Source organism: Chiloscyllium plagiosum, chromosome 20 (assembly GCF_004010195.1).
Source record: "Chiloscyllium plagiosum isolate BGI_BamShark_2017 chromosome 20, ASM401019v2, whole genome shotgun sequence".
Lineage (NCBI taxonomy): Eukaryota > Metazoa > Chordata > Chondrichthyes > Orectolobiformes > Hemiscylliidae > Chiloscyllium > Chiloscyllium plagiosum.
This window is the reverse complement of record NC_057729.1, coordinates 55,877,825-55,898,382: the sequence shown is the minus strand read 5'-3', so window position 1 is coordinate 55,898,382 and position 20,558 is coordinate 55,877,825. Positions and strand designations below refer to the sequence as shown.

The 20,558-nt window shown below is 42.4% G+C and overlaps 1 protein-coding gene across 1 annotated transcript in view; it reads right to left on the bottom strand.

Annotated features, from left to right (window-relative positions):
* Window positions 1–8,830: 8,830 nt before the first annotated feature.
* The window catches only part of LOC122560304 (peptidyl-prolyl cis-trans isomerase FKBP1A-like), a 16,973-nt gene continuing 5,245 nt past the window's right edge, over window positions 8,831–20,558 (bottom strand). Inside the window, exons 3-5 of the mRNA XM_043710881.1 lie at window positions 13,806–13,918; window positions 10,290–10,430; window positions 8,831–10,184 (exon numbers count right to left, since the gene is read on the bottom strand). Of these exons, the coding sequence (XP_043566816.1) occupies window positions 10,302–10,430; window positions 13,806–13,918 (242 nt within the window). The 3' untranslated portion in view covers window positions 8,831–10,184; window positions 10,290–10,301. The remainder of the gene's footprint in view (window positions 10,185–10,289; window positions 10,431–13,805; window positions 13,919–20,558) is intronic.

Below are 20,558 nucleotides of genomic sequence, written 5' to 3'. Positions count from 1 at the left end.
ATCGATCATACCAATTTTGAAACCCAATGGGTCAGTTACCTTTGTGGGGATTTTAAACAAATGGTAAATGCTTTAGAGCTGAGAAAGAGGATTTATATGCAAAGCTGGCAGGTGTTCTGTCTTTCTCACAGCTGGGCATAAGCCACATTTACTTGCAAATGCATTCTGACCAGGATTCCCAGAATTATGCTATAATTAATACCATAAAGTGCTTAGACAAGACTACCATTTGGAGTATCGTCAATTTTTCAGCAAATGATAAAATTTTTTTTGTATATTTATTAGCACAATTTTTTTTAAAACTTTACAAACATATTGATTGTATTTTTCAATAATTTTATAACAAATATCAGTATAATAAAAAGAACAAAACCACAAATTACAATACAACTACTGTCTCTTAACTATTAACCTACCCTCTAATACAAAATAAATCCTAACACTGCAAAGCAAGACCAAAAAAAAGAAAAGCAAAACAAAAAACAAAAGAACCCACAAAATACAGAACAGCTATGCTTGGCACAAAGCTCCCAAACAAAGGAACGGGAGCATTGTTTATAGGACATAGAACATAACAGCCCTCGATGTTGTGCCGACCTGTCATACCAATCTGAAGCCCATCTAACCTACACTATTCCATAAATGTACTTAAAAGTTGGTGAATCTACTACCGTTGCAGGCAAAGCATTCCATACCCTTACTACGCTGAGGAAAGAAACTACCTCTGACATCTGTCCTATATCTATCACCCCTCAATTTAAAGCTATGCCCTCTCGTGCATGCTGTCACCATACTTGGAAAAAGGCTCTCCCTGTCCACCCTATCTAACCCTCTGATTATCTTATATGTCTCTATTAAGTCACCTCTCAACCTTCTTCTCTCCAACGAAAATAGCCTCAAGTCCCTCAGCCTTTTCTTGTAAGACCTTCCCTCCACACCAGGCAACATCCTAGTAAATCTCCTCTGTACCCTTTCCAAAGCTTCCACATCCTTCTTATAATGCGGTGACCAGAACTGTACACAATACGTCAAGTGCGGCCGCACCAGAGTTTTGTACAGCTGTAGCATAACCTCATGGTTCCTGAACTCGATCCTTCTATTAAAAAAAGCTAAAACACTGTATGCCTTCTTAACAACCCTGTCAACCTGGGTGGCAACTTTCAAGGATCTGTGTACCTGGACACAGATCTCTCTGCTCATCTACACTCCCAAGAATCTTACCATTAGCGCAGTACTTTACATTCTGGTTACTCCAACCAAAGTGAATCACCTCACACTTGTCCACATTAAACTCCATTTGCCACCTCTCAGCCCAGCTCTGCAGCTTATCTATGTCTCTCTGTAACCTACAACATCCTTCGTCACTATCCACAACTCCACCGACCTTAGTGTCGTCTGCAAATTTACTAACCCAACCTTCTACGCCCTCATCCAGGTCATTTATAAAAATGAGGAACAGTAGTGGACCCAACACCGACCCTTGCGGTACACCACTGGTAACTGGACTCCAGGATGAACATTTCCCATCAACCACCACCCTCTTGCTTCTTTCAGCAAGCCAATTACTGATCCAAACTGCTATATCTCCCACAATCCCATTCCTCCACATTTTGTACAATAACCTACTGTGGGGAACCTTATCAAACGCCTTGCTGAAATCCATATACACCACATCAACTGGTTTACTCTCATCTACCTGTTTGGTCACCTTCTCAAAAAACTCAATAAGGTTTGTGAGGCACGACCTGCCTTGACTGCAAGTTCACCCACCTTATTCCAGATGCTCCTGGCGTTGAAGTAGACACACTTCAAACCAACTTCTTGCTTGCCAGTGCCATCTTGCATCCCTGAAACTTGATTTTGGACCTCCCTACTCTCAATCTTTTCTATATCCGAACTACAATTTTGGTTCCCATTCCCCCTGCTGGATTAGTTTAAACCCACCCCAGTAGCATTAGCAAATATCTCCTCCCCCCCCCGCCCCCAAGGATACTGGTACCCGTCCGGTTCAGATGAAGACCATCCTGCTTGTAGAGGTCCCACCTACCCCAGAAAGAGCCCCAATTATCCAAGAATCCAAAACCCTCCCTCCTGCACCATCCCTGTAGCCACATGTTCAACTCCTCTCTCTCGCTATCCTTGCCTCACTAGCACGTGGCACAGGCAACAAACCAGAGACACCCGTATTAACTCAGGTGACCCCCCTCCAGGGTCCAGGGCTTGACAAATCTAACCATCCTGGTTAAACAAACGCCCTAATTAAGACAACTGTCAAATCTACTTCCAAATAACTCAAGTAGGGCTGCCATGTCTTATAGTTTCTTCCTATGCCTGTCTAAAGATGGTAAATTCGATAGACCTAAGAGGAGAGATATCGGGTCTACTTTGACTTCAGCCCTCAATACCCTCCCTATCTCTCCCCGCCACAGTGCTCCAGTAAACATGGAGCCTGTGGCATGTCCAGAAGCAATGGGTAAGCGTACCTACACTTATTTTACATTTTGGGCACACTGAAGTTGCCCCTTTTTAAAACTTCGCCAGACGGTCTGGTGCCAGATGAGCTCTGTGCAGAACTTTTAACTGCGTAGCACATGTCCTATTACAGATTGAGATCTTTCGAGTATTTTCCCACGTTTCAGAAGAGATCTGCACTCCTAGCTCTTGCTCCCAGACCTCACATAACCGGTTAATATCCTGCCAGGCCCTGCCACCCAGCAGGCGATAGAGGGTACTAACCAAAAGGGCGATTGTGGAACGTAGCAAAAATCTTTCTGTATCAGGCTTATAGGGCTTAGTGAGAAGCGTAGTCTTCTTCTGGATGAAATCCCTAACCTGAAAAAAAGATAAGTTCTCTGCTGGGCAACCCGTATTTGCAGCTCAGTTGCTCAAAAGACATCATGACCTCCCCCTCAAACAAGTCTCCCAAACTAGAAACTCCTCTCGCTGCCCATAGTTTGAACCCTGAGTCCATCATCCTTGGTCTGAACCCTGGCATGCCAACTATAGGTGTAAGTGGCGAAGTCTTGGATAAATAACCCTCACTCTGACACATTGCCCTCCAAACCCTGACCAGTAATGACAATGGGGTTCTGGCAGTGGTCCATAACTGTCCTCATCTTATCCATGAATAAGGTTAATAAAAGGGCACTTTGCTTGGGAGGCCTCAATATCCAGCCATATTGAGTTTGGATCGTTACCTACCCAATCGCAGACAAAGGACAGCAGGGAACTCAATTGATACCTTCTGATGTCAGGGAAATAAACTCCTCCACCTCCTTAAGGCAACTGCAATTTAGTAAGTTTGATGAGGGGCCGCCCATGATGCCAGACAAAGGAACCAAACCACCCCATAAGCTTCCGCAGCATAGACCTGGGAAACATTATAGGGAGCATATGCATGGGATAAAGCAAACAAGGAAGAATATTCGTCTTAATGAGAGATATTCAGCCCAGCCATGAAATTGGAAGAGCCTCCCATCTCTGCAGATCCTGCTTAATATTGTCAAGCAAGTTAGCAAAGTTAGTCCGAAGTAACAGATCAAACCTGGGGAGTAATAAAAATGCCTAGGTATTGGAACCCTGCCTGTGACCACTTAAAAGGGAATTTAGAGCCACCTTCAACTTCTGGTACATCCTTAAGGTTCCCCAAAGGCATAGCCTCCGATTTTGCAAAGTTAATCTTATATCCTGAAATAGCCCTAAATGAATTGATACATTGTATCAAATGGGGTACGGAGGTCATCGGATTTGATAAAAACACAAGGACATCATCCGCATACAGTGTAATCTTGTGTGCCCTCAATCCCACTTCCGGAGCGATTATCTGGACGTTCTGACGAATGGCCTCTGCCACGGCTCTATCAACGTAAATAACAACGGTGAGAGGGGGCAGCCTTGCCGACTACCCCGACCAATCGTAAAATTCCCAGACTTCACCCTGACCATGGCCAGAGGATGGCAATATAAAACGTCCACCCACCTAGCAAAGCCCCCACCCAACCCAAACTGTTCTAAGACATAAAGTTACGGCCATTCCACCCCGTCAAATGCTTTCTCTTCATCTAAGGAAATCACTAACCCCTGAATCGATCATTGCTGACAAACTTGGACCACATTCAGCAACCTTCTAATATTAATAGAGGACCTACAGCCCCTTATAAAGCCTGTCTGGTCCTCTTTAATAAGATGGGGCAACATCCTTTCCAATCTCAGCACCAGGATCTTGGACAGAGTCTTGACATCTGATTTTAACAGAGAAATGGGCCTGTATGAGGCACAATCCTCAGGAACCCTCCCCTTCATAAGAATTAAGGAACTATTAGCTTCTCTCAAAGATGGTGGTAGGTATTCATGCACGTAGGAGTGATTGTACATCTCCAACATCGGCCCTGACAGAATCCCAATAAACTCCTTATAAAGCTCACCCAGGAGACCACCAGGGCCAGGCGCTTTCCCAGTCTGAAGTTGCCTAGCTGCCTCCTGTATTGTCAAGGGAGCATTAAGGCTTCATGTCACCCCTAACTGTGACTAAAAGAGAAGCAGAACAAAAAAAAAAGGAGACACAACAAAGAACATCCACAAAATTTCCAAGGAGAAAAACCAGTTATTAAAAAAAAACTTATTCCAAAGTCTTTTCTCCCCCTTTCCAAAAAGGAAAGTATTAGGGAGAAAGAAAGGAAGAAAAAAAAAAGGGAAAACATGGGGAAAAATAAAAAAAGAGAACAAACATTAACCGTATTCTTCAGGCCAATCCGTCTATTTTAAAGTGTCCACAAAGTTTTTAGCCTTATCCACTTTGTCAAATGTATAAACTGAGTCCTCGTGGCTGAAATGAAGTACTGCGGGGTATCTCATGGAGTACTGGATGCCCAGGTTCCTCAGCCTCTTTTTAACTTCATCGAAGGACTTCCTCTTTCAAATTACAGCTGCAGAGAAATCCTGGAAAAACATGATTTTTGATCCCTTGTACAGCAGTGCCTGCAGATCTTTTCCCAGGGATCTGGAAGCTTCTATGACTTTTTGCTTGTCCTTATATGAATGGAAGTGCACGCAGACCAAGTGGAGCGCTGCACTGGGCCTGACCTGTGCACTGTAACCCGATAAGCCCTTTCAATCTGAAGGAGAAAGTGAGGTCTGCAGATGCTGGAGATCAGAGCTGGAAATGTGTTGCTGGAAAAGCGCAGCAGGTCAGGCAGCATCCAGGGATGCTGCGCTTTTCCAGCAACACATTTCCAGCCCCTTTCAATCTGAAGCCTGCTGTACTCAACATGAAGGCTCAAAAGCTTTGGTTGCTCACCTTCAGGGAGCCCGACATTCGGAGATTCATCCTCCGACCTAGATTTGAGGTCATCGATATGGTCTCGCAAGACCCGCACCTCTCGCTCCAGCACCTGGATGAGGACTCCATTGCAGCTTCCGAGGCTTTAGTTCAACCCTCCACCTCCTCCAGCCTCCCAGAGGCCCTGGATCTCCTGCTCATGTTTCTGCAGCATGGATGTGATAGGTTGCACCTGGGCACGAATTTCCCCACGGATTTCCTCTATCGCAGCTCCAAATTTCAAGGTAAGTCTCTCTATCGCTGCAGCCAATTCCTGAGAGTCGGTCTGGTCCTCAGGTGGTTCAGGAGAGGCTGCTAATGCTGCAGGGGAGTGTCCTCCCTGCTGCTGTTTGCTCGCTCCTTTTCCCTTTGGCATCCTTCCCACTCCCAAATATTAACGAATATGTGTTCTGTAAGATTTTAAACTAATACTTCCACCACACAAGTTGGCCAGGGATGGCAAAAAACACCAGCATGCTTTGGCTGTTAGGCAGAGCTGTCCACAGCAATTCTACAGAATCTTGCCGCCATCTTGCAGAGTCACAAAAGAACATTTTTCAATGTCCACCTCAGGTCACCATTTACCTAGATGACATCCTGATAACAGGGATAACTAGTAAGAAACACTTAGGCATATAACTGCCTTTGGAAAATTATTATAGAATTTGTGTGTAGTCCTAAGAAGGAGAAAATGTGTGTGTTCCAGACCCCCCCCCCAAATGACTTTTGAGCTACAGAATCAACAAGACTGGGTAACACCTATTGGAAGACAAAGTGAAGGTGATCAAACGTGTCTGGACTTCTACATCTGTCCAGGAGCTTACATCATTTCTTGATCTTGTAAATTATTAAAAGTTCATACATAACCTGGCCTGTTGTAGCACCTTTGCATCAACACTTTCAAAACTAAAAGGTCAGCCTTGAAGATGATCTCAGACAAGCTCCAGCTTTCAATGAAGTAAAGAAACAGCTACCATCCTAAGGCATTAGCACACTATGATCCCAAGAAAGATTTGGTATTGGTACAGGAGGCCTTTCAAATGGCATCAGAGTGGTATTAGCTCATAAGTGGCCCAATAGAGAGGAATGATCAATGGCTTATGCATCTCAGACTTTGATAATGCAAAGCATTATTATGGCTGAAACAGCGCAGGTCAGGCAGCATCCAGGGAACAGGAGAATCGACGTTTCGGGCATAAGCCCTTCTTCAGGAATGAGGAACATTTGTCCAGCAGGCTAAGATAAAAGGTAGGGAGGAGGGACTTGGGGGAGGGGCGTCAGAAATGTGATAGGTGGAAAGAGGTCAAGGTGAGGGTGATAGGTCAGACTGGGGTGGGGGAGGAGAGGTCGGGAAGAAGATTGCAGGTTAGGAAGGCGGTGCTGAATTCGATGGATAATTAGAATTGCTGCAGGAGCACGAGATGCAATCCAAACCACCCTTGCGCCAGCAAGGAAAGGTGCAGAGCTTCACATTCGTTCACTCGCCTCCATCACAGCTTAACAAAGGACAGAGCACGCAAGCAGTTCTGCACTTGCCGAAACCCGGGATCGAACCAGGGACCTTTAGACATTATTATGGCCAAATAGAAAAAAAAAGGACTGGCAGTCATATTTGGAGTCAGGATATTCCACTGATAGCATCATGGACAAAAGTTCATGATCATCACATCACAAACCCTTACCTGGCCTGCTTAACAGAGACAACACAATGCCACTCATAGCTTTGGGCTGCATTCAGTGAGCTCTAAGTGCTTATAATTATAAAGTTAGAATGCCATCTGAGGATGAGTAGTGAACACAGATGCATTGAGCCATCTCCCATTAGCAGATACACAATTAGTGGTACCCCGACTGGAAGAATCTGTAACAGCTAACAATGAGATTCTGGACACTGCAGGATCCAGTCCTTTCCAAACTGAAAGAATTGGGGAAACCAAATGAGCCGTCACAACTTGAATTAATATCTTTGTGGACCTGGAGAGACCAGCTTATAGTAGAGGACGGCATATTGTTATGGGGAGCAAGAGTGACTGTCCTGAGCAAATGCTGTCGACAAGTATTGGCTGAAGTGACTTGATCTGATGAAGGAGCAGCACTCTGAAAGCTAGTGACTTTAAATAAATCAGTTTGACGTTTTTCAAAATGATTAGGGGTTTGGATAAAGAATGCACAACTTTTATAGATGCACCATTGAAACCATACTGTCCAGATGCACAACAGCCTCGTATGGTAACTGCTCTGCCCTGGACTGTAAGAAACTACAGAGCTGGTGTGTACAGCCCAGACCATCATAGAAGCCAACCTTCCATCCATGGACTCCAATTACACAGCTTGCAGCCATGAAAAGGATACCAGCAACAGAGACCCATTGCAGCCCAGAGATACTAAAGAGTTAATTTGCTCTACTGACCTGCAAGAAACTGAATGCCCTGGGGGTAAGGCGGTGTGTCTTTGTCTTATAGATGGAATGAGAGAGGTTTCCATGACCACTTCCTTGCCATTCAGGGATGATTTACATTTTCATCCAGAAATCAATAAGAACATTTTTGTTGGAATGTAACTACTTCCCTACAGTTACATAAAACAATTTGCAACAGATTTGACCATTAAGGACTGATTTGCATTACATTGCTTCTGGGAGGTGGGGTGGTCACTGCATTGTATCTTGAGTGGCATGTGACTATGTGGGGACGGCTGATGGTTATCTTGTGGGCAGTACTAACTGATGTTGAGAGTTTTTGTATAAAGGACAGACTATTTCCTTTGTTCAGACGGCGCTTTTGGCCACGACCCTGTAAGCTCTGCTAAAGGTTCCTCCAGAAAACCTGTACTGTGCTTAATAAATTTGGTAGCAACACACCAACACAGAAGTTGGTGGTGTGTTGCAGTTGCATCAAATGTGTAAGAACCTCAGGAGTAAAATAACTTAACACCCCACTAATCTCTTCCATCAGGCAGATACAGAAGCCTGAACACACCAGCAAGTTCAGGAACACCTTCCCAGCAATCTCCTGACTGATGAATGGACTCTCCAGCCAAATAATGCTGATTTTGCTAAGGCTGATGTCACTTAGGGCATGCCCTGTACAATGTAACCTGTATGCCTCTGCCTATAGCTTTTTGATCTGTACATTTTTGCTTATTATGCACATAAACAAAGCTTTTCACTGTACTTTGGTAGACATGACAATAAATAAAATCAGTGAAGACTTGCATCCTTCTGATTGGCAAGAAGGATTAGAGTGGACAAGAAGAAACATTTTTACCTTGGGTGTAGTGGGAATTTGGAATTTATTATCTAGTTTGGTGCAGACGCATAAACCTTCAACTCATTCAAAAAGAAGCTGTATCTGTACTTGAAGCATTAATATGCAAGGATATGGACCAGGTTCTGGAAAGTGGAAACAGAAGGGAAGAATTATTTATTCAACTGGTGGAGACATGAGCTGGCCTTTTTGTGTACTTCATTTTTTCCAAGGTTTTATGTCCAAAAACAAGCACCACACCACAAACTGGCACAAAGCATTTTATTGTAAAAGCCATGAATTCCAAAATGAATTGTTGATCAGAGCTACATGCAATAAAAGTATCATAAGCCACACTAAATAGATAAGAGATGGGATGACAGTAGTGATGATCAGCATTTTCTGATTACAAATGTGTTGCTAGCACACAATTAACTTGTTACAAAAAGGGACATACTGGCTAATCCTCCAAGAATGGCTGAGGCAAGAACAACAGCAGAGGGAGAAGTGTCTAGCTTAATGTGAACTCTGCAACAGGTACTGTATATCACTATTGAGCCTCTGCCAGTACTAACAGCACAACTTACATTTCTATGGTCCCTACATTAATCATCAGTTTATCAGTCTCCAATGATTTTGCTGCCTTTCTTGATTCACAACTAAACTAAAAACATCATTGGGTGCCCTCTACAGCTGAGGTGAGAGAATCATCCATTAGCAACTGATGATTTTTGGAAATGTATAAGTTAACACATCCTCTCTCGCAAAATAAAAAGATGAAAATCAGCATCAATCCCTACCCAGCACCAGATTTTAAACATTTAGGAGAACAATGACCATTTGTCCCAAGTTAAATAGCATTGAAGCCTAGATCCTGTTGAGATACTTACATGTAGAATCAAATATCTGGATGAGGTCTTGATGAAAACAACATGCAAAGTTAAAATTTGGCAACTAGGCCTGCATGCTAGCAGAGAAAAGCACGGTGTTAAAAAACAACTCAAGCAAGAATTAGCAAAGGTAAACTGACCCCACTTTCCCTCCCACCTCCACAAATAAACCTCTTAGTTAACCATGGATCAATTTGACCCTTCAGTATTGGATAATTCCCAATGATAAGTTTGTGTTGACTATTTGGCATGAATATTTATACAATACAAGCAGATCACAATAACAACTTCTATTCCAAGATTGGCAAATTAAAAAGATCGCAATCTGTATGGCCACAATGTTGTTGGTTCGCATTCAGTTTATGGCGTTTTAATGTACCAAGTCAATTGAAAACTATTATCTTATGGTTTAACAATTTAATGTTAAAAGTGGTATGGTATAAATGATCAGCTTTCCTTTTGACATGACAGGCACCTTAGTATTAATACTTGATCACATGCAATTTAAGATTCAGAAAGCAAAGCACAATTTTGAAAAACACTGTAGGATTAACATCAGATTAAGTTAAGTTACAGCCCAAAAGGAACAGGAGAGAAGCAAATGTGTTGCCTACAAAATGCAGATTGTAGATGGGGAAAGTAAATGTAGTGTGTTTATAACCAAGTTCTGCACATTCAATGCACAAATCTTCAAACTCTCCCAAGTGTATGTGCCAAAAGCAGGAAACAAACCTGTCAAAATAAAAAAAAATTATTTTGCATCCCAATTTTGTTGTGTTACAGATAACAATATCTAACCTTTTAAAAAAACCTCAGCCATATTGCAATTCCACCTACCAAGTAATGCTTTCACTCGAGTCTCAAGAGCTCTACATCAAAGATCAAAGTAGCATTGGGTGGGATGACCCCAGGGTGGCCAGAATCCCCATAAGCATAGTCAGAAGTGCAGGTCAGTTTTGCTCTTTGTCCAACACTCATCTAAAATTGAGAAGTAACATAGGAGCATAAATCTACATTGGTTTTAAGAAACCACATTAGAAGCAGTAAAACCAAGAAGAGTTAAATATCAGTGCTCTCTATTATAATAACAAACAATGGGATGTACATAAAGGCCAAAGAGAATCTCCTGCACTGTGATTCTATGAAAAGCAAAAAGAAAACTACCCCAGCCTCGCTTCAGAATTGTTTTTTTCACAAACTTAACATCGAACTGGCAAAAAGCTTTCCCTCCCAGTAATGCAAATTTCTGCAAAAGAGGGTATGATGTTTAAAAATCTTAACATCTCCGGGATGCATGTGTCATAGGGCTAGAATTGTTGATAAAAGTAGAAATTTTTAGAAAAAAAATGTGAATGAGAGACAGATTTTATTCATTAAACCCAGAGTGACTGCTCATTGCATGTCTCCTTACAGCCACTAGACATGGAGGAGAAAATGAGGACTGCAGATGTTGGAGATCAGAGTCAAAAAGCGTGGTACTAGAAAGGCACAGCTGGTCAGGCAGCATCTGAGGAGTAGGAGCGTTAACATTTCGAGCATAAGCTCTTCATCAGGAACGCTTAGGGAGGGGGGTCTGAGAGAAATGGGAGGAGAAGGGTGGGGGCTGGGGAAGGTAGCTGGGAATGCAATAGGTAGATGAAGGTGGGTGATGGTGATAGGTTGGAGTGTATAGGTGGGAAGGAAGATGCACAGGTAAGACAGCTCAAGAGGGTGGTGCCAAGTTGGACAGTTGGAGGATCTGAAGGCAGCAGATGAGGAGCTCTTCCTCCAGATGTCATAGAGATATCAGTTGCTCGGATTTGGTCCCAAGGCAGAAGATGACGCCTGAAGGAAGAACACCTCATCTGCTGCCTTGGGACTCTCCAACCACATGGTATCAATGTCAATTTCACCTGTTTCCTCATCTCTCCTCCCTCCACTTTATCCCAGATACAACTGTCCAACTCAGCACCACCCTCTTGAGCTGTCTCACCTGTCCATCTTCCTTCCCACCTATCCACTCCAACCTATCACCATCACCTCCATCTTCAACTAAATACTGCATTCCTAGCAACCTTCCCCCAGCCCCACCCCTCTCCCATTTATCTCTCAGCCCCTTGGCCCACCCTTCCATTCCTCATGAAGAACTTATGCTCGAAACATCAACTCTCCTGCTCCTCGGATGCTGCTTGATTGGCATGCTTTTCCAGTGCCACACTTTGTGACCCAGTCACTAGACACAGATTGAATCAGATTATCAATGCTGACCAATCAGATGTTAGTTGATCTGTACCTTAAACACATTTACTTGCTTTTGTTCCACATCCATTTACACCCCAACAGAATAATTATCACGACTTGGACAAGAATATATCTATTCATAGTGTTTTGGGGAAAGAAAAATTGCAATTTCTGCTGTCATTTGTATGAAAAATGCTTCCCACTATCACTCCTGAAATTCAGAATTTGGCCATTTAAGATCAATATCAGGGAGAAAGATCAGAAAGCAAGTCAGTTTCTCTTCATGGTTTCAAGGCAGGGTGTAGGGCGCAATAGATAGAACATTTTAATCTGTAAATAGTTTGTGTTAAGCACTTCTGCTATTAAATTAAATGCAGGAATCCCACAGAATTTCTAACAAAAGATAATTTTTAATTCCAGAGGATAACCCCTTTACAAAGCAGATTTGGGACCACCTGTTTGAACAGAATTGGGTTTTCCCTGTCATTTTTACAGCATTGTTTGAAAATAGCCACTGATAAATTCAGAACAACTACACAATGATCAATCTTGCACCTGTTAGCCAAATTTGGGTGAATTTAATCAAAACATATAGGGGTATGTCTTAATTACAAACAGTTCATTGAAAAAAATTTGACTTTAGGACAATTGCAATCTAGTGTCTAGTACTTTGAACAGGTTCTGGTACTTAAGATTAATTAGTATCTTTTAGTTCAGTATTTACAAAAACCACTGCCCTCCCTCACCAAATGCCAGCACTCTCCATTTGTGAAGAAAAAGAGTCACGGACGTTCCAGACTCCAGTGTTGTTATCATGCTGAAGAGGAGAGGGAAAAGCTAATGTTTCAGGACAATAATCTTCAACTTAAGAATACAAAAATAATTGTTGATATTTTCACACTATTGACAGCATCACAAAACTGCATTTTATACAAAAATATTGGTTTCAGGTTTGATGTTCAGTTTGAAAATTCTTTCTAAAAGGCACATATTCTTGCTGAGGTACAGTTCCTAGGCAGACAGCAGCTGTTTAGCACATCATCCAAGTGACCAGATCATATCCGAGGGCAGGCAGTGATATCAGCCAATTATGTGGGCAGAAGAGCAGACAGACTTTCATCAAGCCTGATCCTACCTTCATTCGATGCCTGCATTGTATTTTGGCAACACAGCCAGATGATTTCTCTCAGTATCTATAAATGTTTTAAACTTCCCATTAGACACAGTGAGGAGGCAGATATTTTACATTATTGCCCTGATGATGACAACGCTGAATCATGTTCCAATTTGTGTATGAATTTATACCGTGTAGGAGTACAAAGTGCTGTCTAGGAGAGTAAAAAATGTGTTCGGCTTGCCTATAATCAACTAATTTTGAACAATTCAAGAGTGAAAGGATAACTAAAATGTGAGAAGCAGACAAAACAAAACAACTTTCCTCTATACCTTAGCTCAGAATTCAACAGGAAGAAAGCAGAAGACAATGCTGTTCATCTTATAATATTTTGATTTACGCAATGAAACATGCCAAAGGGCATTTTACACTTCACACCAGCATTGCAAAAAAAAAGCCACACCAAATCATATGTGCAGATATCATCCAATGACAGTCAAACATTATCACCTAAAGCTTGGTGAAAGAGGTTGTTTTAAAAAAAGGTGTCTGAAAGGATGAAAAAGTATAAAAAAGGTATAAATCTCAAATTTGGAGAATCCAGAGATCTCAGGAAAGTGTAGGACTGGAGTAAAATGCAGATTAGAAAGAGACAAGGCCATTGAGGAATGTTAAAACAAAGATAAGAATTTTAAAATCAAGATGTTGCTTGACTGGCACCAAAGTCATGAGCACAGAGACACCAGGGAAAAAGGACTTGCTGCAAGTTAAGATACAAGTTATAACCATTAACTCTTGTTGGAAAAGAGACCATGCATATATTTAGTAAAGACAAAGAAACTCTGATGTATTGCTCCACAGTGAAATTGCTCACAGCACTCACTGTGTACATTCTCTAATGAATTGTTGTTTGGGTAATCCATGGGAGAGTGGGTACAACCTCTACAAATGTAATCCCGCAAGAGTCAGAACCTTGGACAGTATGGTGGCATAAAGATAGAATTCAAATTCAGTTTTACCTGAGCTAATCCTTCGTCCCAGCCCCTGATGACCTCATTTCGACCAATTTTAAATTTAAATGGTTTAGATCGGTCCCGGGAAGAATCAAACTTTGTTCCATCCTTCAGTGATCCTGTTAGAAAATGGTAACCAGCAAAATATTGAGCGAGTCCAGTCAGTAAATTAACTGGTCAATCAAAACAACAGCAATATAACTTGGTTCAGTTAAGACAAGTGCCCTGCGCCACGTTTTTTTCTTTAATTTGTCCATCAGTTATAGCTGAAAATTTAATGCTGAAGTAGAATTTATCATAGCTGTAACCTATACAGAGAAACAGATTATCCGAATTTCGGATTATCCAAAGATCTCAAGGTCCCGACAAAAATTACAAGAAAGATGCGTTTCCAACACTGATAACATCTTTTATTTACAGTGATTAAAAGTGAACTCTGTTTACTGAAATGCTGCAGAGAACGTTCCTGGACATTGATGGGAGCCTAGACACCGTCTCCAAATGACTGACTGCCTGCCCTCTCTCTCCCCACACTTTCCCTGGAGTTCTACACAGGGGTGTACCCTAAACCCCCTTTCCCAGATAACCTCTCCAACATTGTCCTCTACATGGCAAAGGTGGGACCTGTCAAAAAGTTGTAGTAAAACATTGTGAGTGTCTGTGTGCGCGCTATTTAAATATTGTTACTATACCAGTCTCCACCATTTCCTCTGGCAGCTCACTCCATACACGCACCACTGTTGGCATGAACGTGTTGCCCAGAGGTCCCTTTTAAATCTTTTCCCGCTCACCCCAAACCTGTGCCCACCCCGGAGAGACCTTGTCTGTTTACCTTATCCGTGCCCCTCTTATCTTTATAACTGTCAGCTGTGCAGGTTCACTGCTGGGTCACATAGCGGTGCAAGTTTATTTCTCTGTTTGATTCACTTCCCACATGGTCACTGCCTTTGCCTGTCTTCCTCTTTTTTAAAGTGCTGTTGTTTTGATCTATTTTTTCCCTCCAATATTCCAAACAGCTTATAAAACAGCAATTACTGCTCCAACACTGAAAAGACCTCAAAACAAAAGGAGCAGCTCTTTCAGCCACAGTTTAGTTTTCCTGTCCTCCACCTTCGACTATCTAGAATCCACTTACAGAGCATTAGCCAGGCAGGGAGGAACCTTATGGAAGAGCTATGTAGTTAATAATATGGTTGAAATGTGTACAAACTGAGTAGATTGGGACTTCTTTCCACTGGAATTTAGCAGGTTGAGGGGTGTTCTTGGAGGTTTTAAAAGTCACGAGGGGTATAGGTAAGATGAATAGCAACGGTCTTTTTCCTAGGGTAGGTAAGCTCAAAACCAGAGGGCATATTTGTAAGTGGCCTGAGGCAATTTTTTCACACAAGTGATTAATGTGTGGAATGAACTGCCAGAGGAAGTAGTAGATACAGATACAGTTAAACATTTTAAAAGACATTGTATAGTTACATGAATAAGAAAAATTTAGAGGGATGTGAGCCAAACACAGGAAAATGTTATACTGCTTTAGTCTGGGGGAAAATGGATTGCATGGACAAGTAGGACTGAAGGGTCTGTTTCCATGCTTTATTACTGTCTTCTCTGCTTAATTTTGTCATGAATAAAGGCTTTTTTTTGGATTGGCTACTAAGTCTAGGACCAATAGTAGCAGATTTGTAAAATTGAAACAATCTTTGTAATCGAATTTTGACTGTACCTTTCTACCAGCTACCCTACTAATGGGTTTGACATTTTATGCGGAGGTTACAGAGGTTTATAAAATCATGAGCGGCATGGATAGGGTAAAAGAGACAAAGTCTTTTCCCTGGACTGAGGGAGTAGGTTTAGGATGGGAGGGGAAAGATATAAAAGGGTACCAAAGGGCAAATTTTTCACGCAGAGGATGGTGCGTGTATAGAAGGAGGCTGGTACAATTACAACATTTAAAAGGCATCTGTATGGGTATATGAATAGGAAAGGTAGAGAGATATGGGCTAAATGCTGGCAAATGGGACTAGATCAATTTAGGATATCTGGGAGGCATGAACAAGTTGGACTGAAGGGTTTGTTTCTGTGCTGTACATCTCTATGACTAACTACAAAATTGCAAAACAGAAATCTTTATTAAGAAGGCCTCATGTCAAATCCACACTCACCTCAATCTGCTTTGAAATTTATGCCCACGCTGTGAAAACCAAGAAATTTTTTTTTAAAATCACAGCAACAGAAACAATCCACCACATTCTAAACAAAATAGACAACAAAAGGAAAAAAGTTAACTTGCCCAATATCCTGATGTTAGTAGATGAATGGTTTTAAGAAATCCAACCCATATCCTTCCTAAATCAAATCAGCTTTTTCTTAGGTGACACACTGTGTACAGCCAAACAGACGGATAAATAGAGGCAAGAACATCACCTTCTCCCACAATCAACGAAAGGACAAATCCTTACGATTTTGAAATTGGAGCATACATCTGCTCAGAACAGAACCATTATGTCATAAGGTCAGAAGTGGGGATGTTCACTGATGATTCCACATTGATCAGCACCACTTAAGAGTCCTCAGATAAGGTACAGTCCATGTCCAAATACAGCTAGACCTAGACAATATCAAAGTTTGGGCTAATAGGTGGCAAATGACATTCATGTTATACAAATTCTGGGCATCAATGCTGTCAACTGTTGGAAAGGTCATCACCAAGGCCCTCCTCAACAGTCTCCTCCCTGTGGCTGAGAAACTCCTCCTAGAGTCTCAGAGTGGCTTCGGCCATGGAATGCACAACGGAAATGATTTTCACCACGTGACAGCTACAGCAGAAATGCAGAGAAAAGAACTTATCCCATGTACACGGCCTTCTTCGACCTCACATAGGCCTGTGATGCCATCAACCAGGATGCATTATGGAGCATCCTTCTCAACTTTGGCTGCACCACAAAGTCTGTTAATATCCTTCACCTGCACCATGCCAACATGGACGTTGTGGTAATGACAAATGGCTCCACCACCAACCCTTTCTCCATACAGACAGGAGTCGAGCAGGGCTGAATCATCACCCCAAAACTTCTCAATCTACCTCACTGCAATGCTTCACCTCACAGGTGACAAGCTCCCCACTTGAGCGGAGCTACCTACAGAACCAGCAGAAAATTATACAAACTCCACCATCTTCTAGCCAAAACCAAAGTCACCCCAACCAATATCATTAAGCTGATGCTTGTGTACGTACAATATCAGAGGACAAACTCCAGACCATAAGCATGTGATAGCATGGGTCTCACCCTAAATATCTGCAAGATGAAGGCACGTTACCAGCATGACTGGCATTGTGGAGTAAACCCCAAATCATTAAGGGAGGCCTTAGAGAACACTGCCCACTTACAATACCTTTCAAGTGTTCTGTTGTCCACAGCAGTTATTAATGATATCAAGTACGGCCTCCAGTCTTTGGCTGCCTGAGGAAAATGGTGTTTGAGATCATCATCAAATCCAATACCAAGCTCATGGCAGACAGAGCTGTGGTGGCTCTTGCCATCTTCTGTGGAGGCAATTTGGACTGTCTACAGCTGACATCTCAAGGCACTGGAACAGTTCCAGCAATGCTGCATGCGCAAGCTCCTGTGAATCCGCTGGGAAGACACGAACACATCAGGCCAACATTCCACAAATCAAGGCACAGACCACCCTTGATCAATTGACGTGCTGGGCAGCATGATTGACAAGGGACTCAGAGTCCATATGGAGCTCCGAAATGACAGGTAAGCCCCAGGCAGACAAAGCAAGCACTTCAGGGATATCCTCAAGGGCTCACTGGTGAAGTGTAACATTCCCATCAATACCTGGGAATCACTGGTCCAAGACAGTCCAAAGAGGAGCAACAGCAACCGGGAAGCCAGGCAAAAACAGCGTAAAGGGCACGCTGCCACAGTGATGCCCAACTCATTCCTTCCCATGGCCACCTTCTGCTCTAAGTATTCCAGAGTTTGCAGAAACTGCATTGCACAGCAACCTATGGACTCAGTTGAAGACAGTCTTCCTCCTCTTTTTGTAGGGCGGGGGGGGGGGTGCTGCCAATGAACGGTGCTGCTCAACCAATAGATAATCTAACCGTTGCAATCAATGGCATTACCATCACTTAATACCACACTAACATCCTGGGGGGTGCCACTGACAAGAAACCGAAATGAACAACTCAAATGCTGTGGCCAGAAACTAGAAATCTTGCAGCAATAACTCACCTCCTGGCTTTCCAGAACCTGTTCAATTTTTACAGGCACAATTCAGGACTGCAACAGAATCCTACCCAATTGCCTGAGTGACTGCAGCTCTCAATCAAGAAGCTTGGCTCCAGGCAGGAAAAAGCAGCCCACTCGATTGTATGTGGATGCAGTGCTTAACATTCCCTCTATCACTTAGTAGCATTTGCTGTTTGTATTTAATTACATTTTTGATTTTTGGGTATTTCATTTTCATTGATCCTTCCTCACATCTTTGCCATATATCTATTTTTCTGATTATCTGAATTGTTAATGCTAGGAACATTTTTCTACAGTAGACATGCGCAGTAAATACCATTTGTCAGTTGTTCACTGTCGAGCATCATTCAGATTAACATCAATTTGTACTGGATTTCCATTGATCCCGGGGCGGCACGGTGGCACAGTGGTTAGCGCTGCTGCCTCACAGCGCCAGAGACCTGGGTTCAATCCCCGCCTCAGGCGACTGACTGTGTGGAGTTTGCACGTTCTCCCAGTGTCTGCGTGGGTTTCCTCCGGGTGCTCCGGTTTCCTCCCACAGTCCAAAGATGTGCAGGTCAGGTGAATTGGCCATGCTAAATTGCCCGTAGTGTTAGGTAAGGGGTAAATGTAGGGGTATGGGTGGGTTGCGCTTCGGCGGGTCGGTATGGACTTGTTGGGCCGAAGGGCCTGTTTCCACACTGTAAGTAATCTAATCTAATCTAATCTAACAACAGAAACTGCAAAAATGTGAAATGTTCCAGTTCTAAGGAATCATTGTATAAGATTTTGATTTGTTGCAACAAATCTATTGAGAAAATAGAGAAACAGAAAAGCAGAGTAAACTTTAGATATGGAAAGAGAGATAAAACGTTAAAAAAATCAGCAACTTTTTCCAGTCACACCCTGAGGAAGTAACAAAAGTTATACGATCCTGTGACGAAAAGGAAATCAAGTTCTGGTATCAGGAAAAAGAACAAAATGACCCTTTCTCAGGATATCAAATGATCAAAGGAAATCATGTCACATGGGCTCCATCCTTCTAACCGCAAAATGGTTGTCCAGTTTCAGAAATGTTTAAGTAATATTCTGCAGAGTCCTAAATGGACCAATTAACCTGAATTTCAGACACTTTGAATGTCAGTGTTGCTTTTCTAAAAGTAATATTCAAATGGTGCATGTATAGGACTTGGTGTCTTGTCTGAACTGGGAGATTTCCTGGTTCAAAAGTTTACTTCAACAAAAAGTGGTAACATTTCTCAAAGAGGAAACAAAAAACAAACTGCTTGAATCAGTAACAAAACCATTAGCATTTTAGCAGCTGAAACGTCACAACTGTAGGCAAGATAACCATGGCAGCATTTAATTTGTGCAGGATTAGGGTCTGATATCCACATTTCTTACCCATCTCTGAGCTTGCTCTGTCAGCTTCTAACATTTATTGCAGCTGACACTAAGAAACAGCTGTCAATTCACAAATCTGACTATGTCGCAATCTAAGCAAAAACAATACTCTAAAAATGAATTGATTTGGAGTTCCAATTAAAGACTTTATTTAGCAATCTGTTTTTTGCCTTTCAGATTGCTAACAGAACTACTGCACTTATCATGCCCTGTAACGCTTCAAAGAGAGCAGAATGTACAATTATTTGTACATAGACTACATTAAGCAATGGAACTTTATAACAAATGGTGGCCTTTCAGCAAGTGTTTTGGATCCCAAAACAGATTCATTCACTCAGTCCATATTCCCATATGCATTCAACTTTTTTCTTAACACACTTTGAAGAGATACTATGGATTTCAGAACATAGTTATAGAGTCAGAGAGATGTACAGCATGGAAACAGACCCTTCAGCCCAACCCGTCCATGCCGACCACATATCCCAACCCAATCTAGTCCCACCTACCAGCGCCCGGCCCATATCCCTCCAAACCCTTCCTATTCATATACCCATCCAAATGCCTCTTAAATGTTGCAATTGCACCAGCCTCCACATCCTCTGGCAGCTCATTCCATACATGTATCACCTTCTGCGTGAAAAAGTTGTCCCTAAGGTCTCTTTTATATCTTTCCCCTCTCACCCTAAACATATGCCCTCTATTTCTGGACTCTCCGACCTCAGGCAAAAGACTTTGTCTGTTTATCCTATCCATGCCCATCATAATTTTGTAAACCTCGATAAGGTCAACCCTCAGCCTCCGACGCTCCAGGGAAAACAGCCCCAGCCTGTTCAGCCTCTCCCTGTAGCTCAGATACTCCAACCCTGGCAACATCCTTGTAAATCTTTTCTGAACCCTTTCAAGTTTCACAACATCTTTCCAATAGGAAGGAGACCAGAATTGCACGCAATATTCCAATAGCGGCCTAACCAATGTCCTGTACAGCCGCAACATGACCTCCCAACTTCTGTACTCAATACTCTGACCAATAAAGGAAAGCATACCAAAATCCTTCTTCACTATCCTATCTACCTGCGACTCCACTTTCAAGGAGCTATGAACCTGCACTCCAAGGTTTTTG